Below are 12,748 nucleotides of genomic sequence, written 5' to 3' on the forward strand. Positions count from 1 at the left end.
GAGAAGCTAGGTGGCCCATTGCTTGGCCCTTAAGTCATCTAGTTGGAAAAGCTGCCTTTGCTTGTCCTACAAGTCACCTCATCCAAACTTGGCCTCCAAGCCCAATCAGCAAAAGGGATTTTTAACCCCTTTAAGCATTTAATTTATCAAAAGGCCATGGTATTCACCGTAAATTACCCCAAGGTACAGAATTTCACGTCCTGGTGATAGCTCTAATTTATAGGATAGTTTAAAAAGAGACAATTAATAATATTAACAGTCTCTGAAAGGTTACAAAAGACTACTTTTTGTCACTTTGCTTTTAATAAACCAAATTGTTTTCCTCTCAAGGATTTGCCTATGCAAGTATGGTCAACCTGACAAAAGTCCAGTCGCCTTGTCATGTTTCGTAAGTTTTCAGAAATGTGTATGTTGTACCAGAAAATTCCAGAAGTCTTTCTAGATGTCTCTTTAGAGGGCTGCTACTATAACGTTCCTGAAGATTGGTCTGCAGTCACCTGACTGAGGCAAAAAATTCCCATTGCTCTATACCTATGAAGGCACAGGTTAAGTCCATTGTCTCTAGTCTTTGATTGCCCTCTGCTGATGTGCTAACAACAAGTCTCCTTTAAGGAAATGTGTCTTCTATGCTGCCACTTTGGTTTAAAATTATTCACACACTCATATGACTATCTGAGCACTTTTATATACCTATACGTTTGAGATTTTTGAGTGGTCCTTTGAGCCTGTGATCTTTGTGAAGCACCCCTCTAGCATATGCGAAGGAATTATGCCCCTTCTTCTGAGAGATTGAACTCTTAAGGAAGCTGTAGCGGAGAAGGCCCTGTATCAAGGAGGGTCTGAATCTTGGTGGCCTGAATCTTGGCAACAAAGTTCAATAATGCATCTGCCTAGTAAGGAAGCAAACTTTTGGATCGTTGAACGTCATCAAATTGTTTTAGGTGTCTCTGCTTCAGGATGTGATCTCAGTGACCAAAACAAATTGGATAGCTCAACTACAATGTTTTCGAGTCTTTTAGAGACAAATAATTTGTAAAGGACTGACCTGTTGGTGAGATTAGATACAGCTAATAGTGAGCATTGTGGAAATGAAAGCTAATACGTTTGAGAAATCCCCAAGTAAGAGAGAATTGATGAGATATTTGCGGTTCTCATGTCTGGGTCAACACCATGATGAGTTTGTTGTGTTGTGCTCTTTGGATATTGACTGCATCGTGTCCCCTGTGGTTTCTAGTCAGGGTTTCCCACATGGAAGAAATTCGTCATAGTCCTCTGATTGGGCTCCAATGGGCCCTTCTGGTCTTGCCTCTGCGCTCGAACAAGTTGACCTCTGTGTGGTCACCATGCGTCGCTGATTGGGATGGGTCAAGAAAGCTGAGAGTGGTCCAAATCTGCTCCTAATAAGCAATGGCGGTGTCCTCGTACCCCACACGGGACGTTTGAATGCAAAGTGCTATAGAGAAATGATAGGGTTTGCAGTGGAGCGATAAAAAAATAGACAATACTCAGACACAAGTGAAGAACGGAACTCAGAAAACATAGTGCCTATCGGTAATATGAAAAACTGAATACAAGAACCTCAAGCCGGTGTGTCTCAAGGACCGTGGCTGAGGTGAATCAGAAAGATGATTCCATGTAGAGAAACAGTAGAAAAGATAGCAGCAGAGGGAGTGAAACGCAGTCCTCCGTGTAGCTCGATGATGACGAAGAAGATGAAGGGCTAGAGCTGCCCTAGGAAATGGCTGAAAACCAGCATGCTCTAAGGAAGGAACCTTCAGGCTATCTGGAATAGCAACATGATGAAGAAAAGGAGCAGAGCTGGAGCAGAAGGAGCAGATCTGGAGCAGGATGGGGCAGATGTGGAGGAGAAGATGGAGCAGCCAGGAGGCAGGAAGGAGAGGCAGAGAGAAGGCAGATCTGAAGAGGAGAGGTAGATGGAGCAGGCGGGGCTGCAGCAAAGAATGGCGGAGATGAGGAGCAGCTGCAGGTCCTGTCCTGTCATTTTAGAGTGTGGGGGTCTAGTGCCTTTATAGGCCTGACCTAGCTGGTCGGTGGGCCTGCCAGCAGGTCGGCCAGTTCTGGCCAGTTCTAGCCTTTCTGGCCACTAGTTTGGCCCTACTGGCTGACCTTTTGGCTGGCCTGCAGACTGTTATGTTTGCCCCATAAATTGGGGATTGCTAGTTGCTTAATACCCCCTCTCAATTGCCAATTTGGAGGGGCAGACATTGTGTGCTTGGAGCTTCGTGTAGGGATGTCGACGGTGGTGGCTATCCCTACAAAATGCCCTAGAGATGAAATGCAAAAAATGCAGAGAAGGTCACAAGAGGAGTGCCCTTGCAAGGGAATTGTTCACTTCCTCAAGTGCCTGAGTTACACGTATGATACCATATAGAACTAAGAACACTGTGAAGCTTGAGAGAATAAGCCACCCCCTCTCAACGCCGAAAGGTGGAGGGAAAAGCAAATATGTCGTAGCAGCACTAATAATCTAGAGATGGTAGGATTCCGCCAAAGGAAGAGGTCGTAGCTGAATAGTGAGCCAGTGTGTGCCCGATCTTGGACCTCGGGAGAGAAGAGTCTATCCCCGCCTCCATAAGTGTAGAAGAATCGAAACAACAGTCATCAAGACACATTTGAACAAAAAAAGGGTTCCGCCTAGGGAGAACTTGTAGATCTTGGAAGTCGATGCCGATGGAGATCTGGTAGAGGAGAAGGATCATGCCCTCCTTGTTCGAAGGAATGGGGAGTGTCAAGCCTGAAACCGAAAAAGGAGGGAGGGATGGGTGTAGAAGATGGAGGTAAGAAAGGGAGGGAGGGATGGGAGTAGAAGATGGAGTTCTGAAAGGGAGGGAGGGATGGGAGTAGAAGATGGAGTTCTCTCCCTTAGTGCGCAGCGGAATGAAGAGGAAACTGATATGTTTTTAGGAGTGATGCTCCCCGTACCTATGGCCTCCTTGAAGAAGCAGGATCTTTAGATCACCAGAGATCTGGGGTCTTTAGATCACCATGGCTCTGATACCATATAGAGAAACGATAGGGTTTGCAGTGGAGCGATCAAAAAATAGACAATACTTAGACACAAGTGAAGAACCGAACTCAGAAAACATAGTGCCTGTCGGTAATATGAAAAACTGAATACAAGAACCTCAAGCCGGTGTGTCTCAAGGACCGTGGCTGAGGTGAATCAGAAAGATGATTCCATGTAGAGAAACAGTAGAAAAGATAGCAGCAGAGGGAGCGAAACGCAGTCCTCTGTGTAGCTCGATGATGACGAAGAAGATGAAGGGCTAGAGCTGCCCTAGGAAATGGCTGAAAACCAGCATGCTCTGAGGAAGGAACCTTCAAGCTATCTGGAATAGCAACATGATGAAGAAAAGGAGCAGATCTGGAGCAGAAGGAGCAGAGGAGCAGATCTGGAGCAGGATGGGGCAGATCTGGAGGAGAAGATGGAGCAGCCAAGAGGCAGGAAGGAGAGGCAGAGAGAAGGCAGATCTGAAGAGGAGAGGTAGATGGAGCAGGCGGGGCTGCAGCAAAGAATGGCGGAGATGAGGAGCAGCTGCAGGTCTTGTCCTGTCATTTTAGAGTGTGGGGATCTAGTGCCTTTATAGGCCTGACCTAGCTGGTCGGCCAGCTGGTCGGTGGACCTGCCAGCAGGTCGGCCAGCTGGTCGGCCAGTTCTGGCCAGTTCTGGTCGGCCAGATCTGGCCTTTCTGGCCACTAGTTTGGCCCTGCTGGCTGACCTTTTGGCTGGCCTGCAGACTGTTATGTTTGCCCCAGAAATTGGGGATTGCTAGTTGCTTAATAAGTGCCTCCTAGAAAGAAAGAAAGAAAGTTCATTAAAAGTCTTGGGAAGGCCAAAGGGTCCATGAGACTATTGGAGACCCAATGGGATGTATGGGACAGATCCAATAATCCACAAGTAATGCTGATAACAGCTCTCAGAATAGCTGTTAGATTTTCTAGGACTCTCTATGAGACTAGTACTTGTTTGGCTAGCTTGTGTGCCATGGCCAAGATCTTGTGTTGGTGCTCCAAAACCTCCTTCAAATATGTTTGGCTGGTTTAGCAAAGAGGTATTGTAGCTTGTTGAATGAAATGACATCAATACTGTGTTTCTCCTTGATGTCTCGACAATGGAGGAGTGTGTGCTTCACTTTCTATTTCACCTATTGGGCACATCTTGCATGTTTTGTCTTTGGTTTTTTCCATGTGCTGCTTTCCACTTCTAGATCATGTAGCTGCTCCTCATTTTGCATATTACCGTCTGTTGAAGACTGAGATATCTTTTTTAAGGTAATCTTCTCTTTCCCATATTTCAGCATAGGATTGATCTATTTCCTGTAAAATTCCATTTTCTCTCCTGGTTCATGCCATAGCTTATCCAACATTTTCTTTGTTACCAGTTCTCCCGAGTCCTCTTCGTGAGGAAGACCTATGATGACATTTGCCCTCCAATTTCCAAAACTCCAGCCAATTAGTTCCATCTTTGTACCAGCCATTATTGTCGTTTGTTGCATCCACAGGTGTTAAGGTAGTGAGTGTGCACATAGTGCTTCCCCTTCCACAGCTATCATCCTTGCCTCTGCTAGCATGATTGGGTAACTTGTAAGTGATTTGTATGTTGATTCCCAACTCTCGTGCGAAACCTTTTTTGTATTGCCTCTATTTTTTTTCCAGTATTCCCTAGAGAGTCGAGGTGCCCAAGCTTGGCATCCATAGAGAACAACTGTTTGATCCAGCATTGTGTACAAGAATTTGGTCATCTCCCAGCTCCACAAGTTCGACCTTCTGCATTAATTTGGAAGCTGTATTAAGCCGTCAAGCCACCCATAGTTCTTTTCTCCATGCATGCATTCCATTTACAATTGCAGAGCAAACTCTAGACCCAAATATTTGTGTGATGAAACCATCTCCATTTCTTTCCTTCAAAAGTAAAATATATATGCTGGTCTCGTGTCCCAATGATCATGATTTTGTCTTTGCAGTGTCCACCTGCATTCTTGAGTGCTCATAATATCCAAGTGTCTTTGTAGGCTACTTTTATCTTTTTCAGAGAGTACGACATCGTCTTCATATAACAGTAGAAGTAGGCCATAAGCAGCAATTGCATTTCCTCTCCATTGTGAGATTTCATCCATTCTTCTAATGCATCAATAAAGATTTGGTGAGAGCGGACATTCTTATTTGACCCCTATGTCATTGCTTTTCCTTCGAGTTTGATCAGTCTACTGAAGGCCTTATATGACCTCTTATGGTTAACTTTTACTGAGTTTGATCGGTCTACTAACGGCCTTGCCAATTGAGATAATACAACTTGAATGTGGCTTCTCTCAATTCTTGGGATATTTTCAGTTTCTCTATTCTTTCCCATAGTTTCTTGTGGGATATAGTGTCAAGTGTCAAATGCTTTCTTGAAGTCTACAAAACTGAGATATTATGCCTTGTTCTTACTCTTAGCTCCTTCTATCACAGATTGTATCGTCACCGGTCAACCGTTGAAACCAGCTTGAGATGGAGCCCTTATCCCAGTTTCTCATGCAAATTTTTACTGTTTTTTTGCTCTAAAATGGTTCTGTAGAGCTTGGCCACCAAGCTACTTACCATAATGGTTGATATCTCTAGGTCATGAATCTTAATGAAATTTGGCCAATTCACTTTTGACAAAAGCCACTTTCATAAGGGTTCACTTTACGGATTTTCCCTAATATATGCTAGAAAGTCCTATACAACCTTTAGTAAAAACTTGTGGTTTATTGACTTGCACCCTAATGCTAAGGAGACATGCTATAGCTAGATTTCTGGAGAAGATAATGTTAACTGTGACTTAGATTAAGTTTGTGCAGAGGAGAAGGTAGAAGATATTATATATACATTTAACTAACTGTAGGGTACAGCTGGGGTCACGAGGAAGTGAAATTATGGGACGTTTGATTTGCGACTCCCGTAATTTGCGCATGATTGCCTTGAGCCTCTGGGGCGCGAGGGTCCGGCCATAGGGCGGGACTTGGGGAATTAAAATTCCCCAAGTGGGCCCTTGGAAATAGTGAGTGTGTGCTGAGTTATTAGGCAATTAATTCCTAGGGCCAAAGTGTGCAGCAGGGGGCCAAAAGAGTGGTGCAATTAAAAATTGCTATTTTTAGCACATGATTCTAAAAAGAGGGGGAGAGCCCTTCTTTTGGATTCAGAAAGCCAAATCAGTTTTAGAGGGAGTTAGGTCATCAGTTGTGAGCTGCCAGAGCCTGCCAGGTGCTGCTAGAGCAAAATCGAAAATCGCACCTGATCTAGGAGCCTGTTGCAGATTGCGATTTCAGCCAGGGTGTCCTTTGCAGATTGCAATTTCAATTCCAGGTCCTCCGGGCTGTGCCAGGTGACTGTGTCCAGTTCTGGGTCTATTTCCAGGTGTTTCCAGGCTGCTACAGGAAAGTGCGATTTGTTTCCAAGTGTTTCCAGGCTGCTACAGGAAACTGCGATCTGTTTCTAGGTGTTTCCAGGAGGTCTAGGCTATCCCAGGAAAATTGCGATTTGCTATCAGGCTGTCCAAGCTGTGGAGGGAAAATTGCAATCTGTTTTCATGAGACTTCCGGGTGTTGTTGCTGATTTTGGTAACTTTCTAGGCGTGGGTGTTTGCTTCTAAGTTGCTCTTCGAATTGTGCCAGGGCGGAATCAGCTTTTCTTTGTAGGATCTAGGGTTTTCCAGCCCAGGGTTTCTTCTATGGATACTGGGTAGAAGAAGGCTTGTCTTTGCCTGCTTTTGCCGTTCCTTGATTGGTTACTGGGTGGTTATTGCGTTTGGGTTTCTTTCCTCGCGAAGAAAGGTTGATTTATGCAATTGGGGAGTGGCCAGTGAGGCTATAGATTGAGGCAACCCGTTTGAAAGAGCTTTGTCAATTGATTGCACCAGAGTTCAGCTGTTGAGGGCTTTGTCTTGCAGTTGTTCAGCCGTGTTTGGCTGGTTGGGCACTTGGTTGTGCTATTGCAGGTGTGGCTCAGACAGTGGATGCTGTTGGGGTCTTTGTTGCATGCTTTGGTTGGCTGAGGATACAGGATTGTCTAGTGATTGGATGCCATTCACCGTTTGAAAGTTGAGCAGAGAATTAGAGGGTGTCCTGGACGGGGAGTCTGCAGGCGTTGGTTTGCCTATGGTGCAGCTTCCGAGAGACCTTTGTAATCAGCCGCTTGGCTTCAAATCAATGTTAAATAAATACCGCAAGGGGCGCCAACGTTTGGGGCCAATCGGTGTCCTTGTTTCTAAGTAGGAGTACTCTAGCTCCCCTATGATTTGTTCTGTGGTGCATATTTACTTGTTAATTTATTGTGTATGCTGTAATTAAGTGGATTCTACCACCCTTTACAACGTTGTTGAGGTTGGTTTTAGTGGTTCCGTTGCTGGGACCCACCTAACTTCTTCTAGAGAGGAGCCTGTGGTTGGCTTGGTGCAAGTCCAGCAGACTAGGTGAAGAAGACAACATACTATTCAGTAAATATGTCACATAGGGAGAGATCTGTGAGCCTTACTAAGGAGGAGGAAGAGCAGATGTCTTAGTCTCTTGGTGGTGACCAAGGTGTAGGAGAGGAGACTCAGCATGTTGCAGGATGGATAAGGAGGATGTGGAACTATTCAAGGCACTGATGCAGAGTTTCATGAGTGCTTTCACGCAGTTCACACAGGATCCTCGCTTCCAGAAGATGATGAATTCTGATGTGCAGCCGAAGAAAAGGAAGCCTGATGATGGGGATAGGGATGTTGAAGCTAACAAGAGACCACATGTCAGCTTTCAGGGTCAGCCCTCTCAAATCGCCTATGCTCAGCAGTAGTCTAATGCGATTCCGGGGCTGACTCAAGGTAATAATTTTCAGTCCATGGTTTCCGGACAGCAAGGAGTTTTGGCAAATTCGATGCAGCCAAGTTAGTTTGGTGGTGGTTCAGTGTTTTAGGCTATGGTCAGCCCACAAGCCCAATTTTTGGGTATGCGTGCTAGTCAAACAGTTAGAATATGATGTATGCAAATGTTGGAGCAGCCCCAAGGATGCAAACAAGTATGCCTAATGCAGCAGTAGGTAGCCTTGCTTTGGGAAATATGCAAAATATGGGTGCTGGTCTGAATAATACAGCTTTTCCCAATGCTGGTAGTGTGGGAGATAGGGTGAGTCCTGCTGTCCCTTTTGCCTAGGCACCTGTTTATGACAATTTGGCACCTCAAGGGAAGTTGAAGGACTTTAAAGAGGCAGGTGCAGCCGTGAAATTTGAGACATTTAGTGGGGTGTAGGATAAACTTAAGGCTTTGACCTTTTTGCAGCAGTTTGATGCAGCCTACACAGGAGGCAATTTTACAGAGTCATCCAAAATACGCCGGGCTGCAAGTTTTCTAAAGGTGAATGCACTTCAGTGGTGGACCACTATGCTCATGCAAAACACCGCACCAAACACATGGGTAGGTTTCAAACATGTGTTTTCAACCTCGTAGCTTACCACAACTAGCAGCAAGTTTTGGGCAGCTTTGTTGCCCATTAGCTCCTACCGGCTTGTTCCTTTCACTGAGCAGGTTGAGAAATATTGTTGCGGGCTGCCTAAGGAGTTGAGAGACTACTGCACGAAGACTAAAGTCTCCAATATGTCTCAACTTATCGAGAATGCTAGCACGGCATATGCTTTGATGTAGGGGAGGACTTCTGGGTTCAAAGGTGGACACAAGCAGGAATCTAAGAAAGATGACACCGATAAGAGATCTGGGTTCCGATTTTCCAAAATAGAGAAAAAGGCTGAATGTAATTGTTTGTCTCCAGAGGAACGATGTGCTTTATATGAAGCTGGCAAATGTTTTATATGCAAAGAAGAGGGACATCGGTCTAGAGATTTGTCCCAACCGTAAGAGGAAGGAGCCGGCTAGTGACACGAATGTTCTGAAGGACAAGAGTTTCTAATTCCACAGCGGGTTGTTTACGGCTGGTTTTGTATAGCGCGATATACAGGTACTTGCAAAAAGAATTTTGTATGGTAAAGTCTACCACTCTTTTTGGTATCGGATTGTGGATGATGTATGTTAAACGGTTTGCAGGATGGTTTTTTCCCTGCTACTTTTGGATGCTCTTTTGTCATGAGGTTTCGACAAAATGAGATTGCTATTTTTGTCATCAGGTTTCGACAAAAATAAGAATGCTATTTTTGCCATGAGGTTTCAATAAAATATGCATGTTATTCTTGTCATGAGGAATTGACAAGATGGGAATGCTCTTTTTTGTCATGTGGTTTTGACAAAAAGAGAATGGATTCCCCTAGACCTTGGTTCCAGATGCGCAATTCCTGGAAGTGGTCTGTCGTGCATCGTTGGCCGCGATGTACGTGGTGTACTAGTCACATTGGGTGTACTGGTTGCTTGGTTTGCAATGCTATACGTGTTTGTTATCTACAGCTCTACAAATCGTATATGCATTGTTGGTGATCCGTTGGCGGCATGGTTGGCTGTCCACTCAGATTTGGATTTGATATCTCAGGTACGGATGTTCATGATGTACCACTAGTGTGGCTCTGAAGAGATGGCCATAGGTGGGTAAAGCATGCATGAAGAATCCTTGGGAAGTACAGTCTGAGTATCTATGTGCATGCATAAGTGTTTACATATACTCATGATGTACCACTGGCAGTGGGTCCTTAGGGATGGCCATACGTGAGGTGGATCGGACATCGTGGGGAGCATATTGTTTATGTATGCATATATGCATGCATGTGGAGTGTTTGCTTGTCTTTTGCCAAACAAACATTGTAGTGTTTCCACTTGGTTTTCTTTTGCAGGCAATCGAGGACGTTTGCCTTCTTTCAAGAGGGGGGTCTGTCACGAGGACGTGAAGTTATGGGACTTTTGATTCGCGACTCCCATAATTTGCGCGTGACTGTCTTGAGCCTCCAGGACACGAAGGTCCGGCCATGGGGCGAGACTTGGGGAATTAAAATTCCCCAAGTGGGCCCTTGGAAGTAGTGAATGTGCGCCCAGTTACTAGGCAATTAATTCCTAGGGCCAAAGTGTGCAGCAAGGGGCCAAAAGAGTGCTGCAATTAAAAATTGCTATTTTTAGCATAGGGCTCGAAAAAGAGGGGGAGAGCCTTCTTTTGGACTCAAAAGGCCAAATCAGTTCTAGAGGGAGTCAGGTCATCAATTGTGAGCTGCTAGAACCTACCAGGTGCTACTAGAACAAAATTGAAAATCGCACCTGATCCAGGAGCCTGTTGCAGATTGCGATTTCAACCAAGGTGTCCTTTGCAGATTGTGATTTCACTTCTAGGTTCTCCGGGTTGTGCCAAGTGATTGCGTCCTGTTCTGGGTCTGTTTCCAAGTGTTTCCAGGCTGCGTCAGGAAACTGCGATTCGTTTCCAGGTGTTTCCAGGCTACTACAGGAAATTGCGATCTGTTTCTAGGTGTTTCTAGGCTGTCCAGTCCATCCCAAGAAAATTATGATTTGCTATCAGGCTGTCCAGGCTGTGCAAGGAAGATTGCGATCTGTTTTCTGGAGACTTCCGGGTGTTGCTGCCGATTTTGGTAACTTTCCAGGTGTGGGTGTTCGCTTCTAAGCTGCTCTTAGGACTGTGCTAGGATGGAATCAGCTTTTCTCTACAGGGTCTAGGTTTTCCAGCCCAAGTGACCTTTCTTCTGTGGATACTAGGTAGAAGAAGGCTTGTCTTTGCCTACTTTTGCCGTTCCCTGATTGTTTTCTGGCTGGTTATTACATTTGGGTTTCTTTCCTCATCGCGAAGAAAGGTTGTTTTATGCAATTGGGCAATGACCAGTGAGGCTATAGATTGAGGCAACCCGTTTGGAAGAGCTTTGTCGATTGATTGCACCAGAGTTCAGTTGTTGAGGGCTTTGTCTTGCAGTTGTTCAGCCGTGTTTGGCTGGTTGGGCACTTGGTTGTGCTATTGCAAGTGTGGCTCAAACAGTGGATGCTGTTGGGGTCTCTGTTGCATGCTTTGGTTGGCTGAGGATACAGGATTGTCTAGTGATTGGATGCCGTTCACCGTTTGAAGTTGAGCAGGAAATTACAGGGTGGCCTGGACGGGGAGTCTGCAGGCGTTGGTTTGCCTATGGTGCAGCTTCCTAGAGACCTTTGTAATCAACAGCTTGGCTTCAAATGAATGTTAAATAAATACCGCAAGGGGCGCCAACGTTTGGGGCCAATCGGTGTCCTTGTTTTTGGTTGGGCACTTGGTTGTGCTATTGCAAGTGTGGCTCAGACAGTGGATGCTGTTGGGGTTCTGTTGCATGCTTTGGTTGGCTGAGGATACAGGATTGTCTAGTGATTGGATGCCATTCACCGTTTGAAGTTGAGCAGGAAATTACAGGGTGGCCTGGACGGGGAGTTTGCAGGCGTTGGTTTGGCTATGGTGCAGCTTCCTAGAGACCTTTGTAATCAACAGCTTGGCTTCAAATGAATGTTAAATAAATACCGCAAGGGGCGCCAACGTTTGGGGCCAATCAGTGTCCTTGTTTTTGAGTAGGAGCGCTCTAGCTCCCCTGTGATTTGTTCTGTGGTGCATATTTACTTGTCAATTTACTGTGTATGCTGTAATTAAGTGGATCCTACCACTCTCTATGACGCTGTTGAGGCTGGTTTCAGCTGGAAAGGTGATGTTCATATGTGGTCAAGAAGCTTTAGTGCAAAAGGGAGTTGTGGACTTTACACATGTTTTAATGTTTGCAACCTGGACCTTACTGTGTCATTTTGCGTGTACTGTCTGATAGGGAAAGCAAATGTGGGCATTTCACATGTATGTCTTATAAAAAAGGCTTATTTCTCATTGCCTGCCAGCAAAAACAATTTAATACCTTCATTTTACGAGCGTGCCATTGCTTCCAATTTTCTGAGAAAATTTTCTGTGCACAGGACATTATAGTTGTGGTTTCGTAATTTTTATTTTGCTGTATTGCAACAGAATGGCAGAAGGCATCTATCTTCTGCTATGCATGAAGTTTCACAGGATCTTGTTGTGACATCCAATGTGAGGAAAAAACAAGTTTTACTGGTATGTTGCGATACGCTTGGCTGATGATATATGTCATGTTGGTGTTATATAGTGTTGGGAAATGTCCTTGATTTTGTGATCTGAATGTGAAAAATTGTTGTCATTTTCAACAGTCTTGAATCAATTTTAGAGATGGTGGTCATACACGGTGCCTTCGTAAAATTTTGTAAAGATGTAGCTAAATAGCTGCAGAGCTACTAACAAAGTAAAGTTGGAAATGTGGTTTCAAATCCATAAATGAATTCTCGAGTAAATAGAACTGCTTCTTGTTTATTCACAGTTCTTTTTCAGGTCTTTAGTTTGGGATTAATTTCGTATATTCCATGTACTGATTAGACCTGTGTACAACAAGTTTCAGGCTTCAGCGATTTCTGTCATTAGTGGGCATCATATCATGTGTAATAATCTTTTCATCAATATTATGCTCTAGCCGAGATAGCATGACCTCGGATAGATCGGTGGGCATTTTCTCTTAGATGACCAACTTTTGTAATAGTTAATGTGCGTAATTGAAATGGTCAAGAGAAGTAACTGCCAAGGTCCTAGGTGAGGGCGGAATGGCATTGACTAGATAGTTCTGAGTGCTAAGGCCTAGGTGCACCTAAATGTGCAATAATGCCAAGGGGCAAGGTGCCCCAAGAGAGGGGTAAAATGGTGCACCAAGTGGAGAGGCCAAAATGTTGACATTTGGCAAGGAGAACTATCTAGGGAATTGAGGGTCTCAGGGATAAGGATA

At 44.8% G+C, this 12,748-nt stretch overlaps 1 protein-coding gene across 2 annotated transcripts in view; it reads left to right on the forward strand.

The window, feature by feature from the left end:
- The window catches only part of LOC147891230 (coiled-coil protein), a 192,188-nt gene that overhangs the window by 22,973 nt on the left and 156,467 nt on the right, over window positions 1-12,748 (forward strand). For both annotated transcript variants that reach the window (XM_087389275.1, XM_087389276.1), the window contains exon 7: window positions 11,923-12,012. In XM_087389275.1, coding sequence (XP_087245401.1) covers window positions 11,923-12,012 — 90 coding nt within the window. The remainder of the gene's footprint in view (window positions 1-11,922; window positions 12,013-12,748) is intronic.

Source organism: Dipteris shenzhenensis, chromosome 18 (genome assembly GCF_047967505.1).
Source record: "Dipteris shenzhenensis isolate YYH24624 ecotype China chromosome 18, Dip_SZ_1.0, whole genome shotgun sequence".
NCBI lineage: Eukaryota > Viridiplantae > Streptophyta > Polypodiopsida > Gleicheniales > Dipteridaceae > Dipteris > Dipteris shenzhenensis.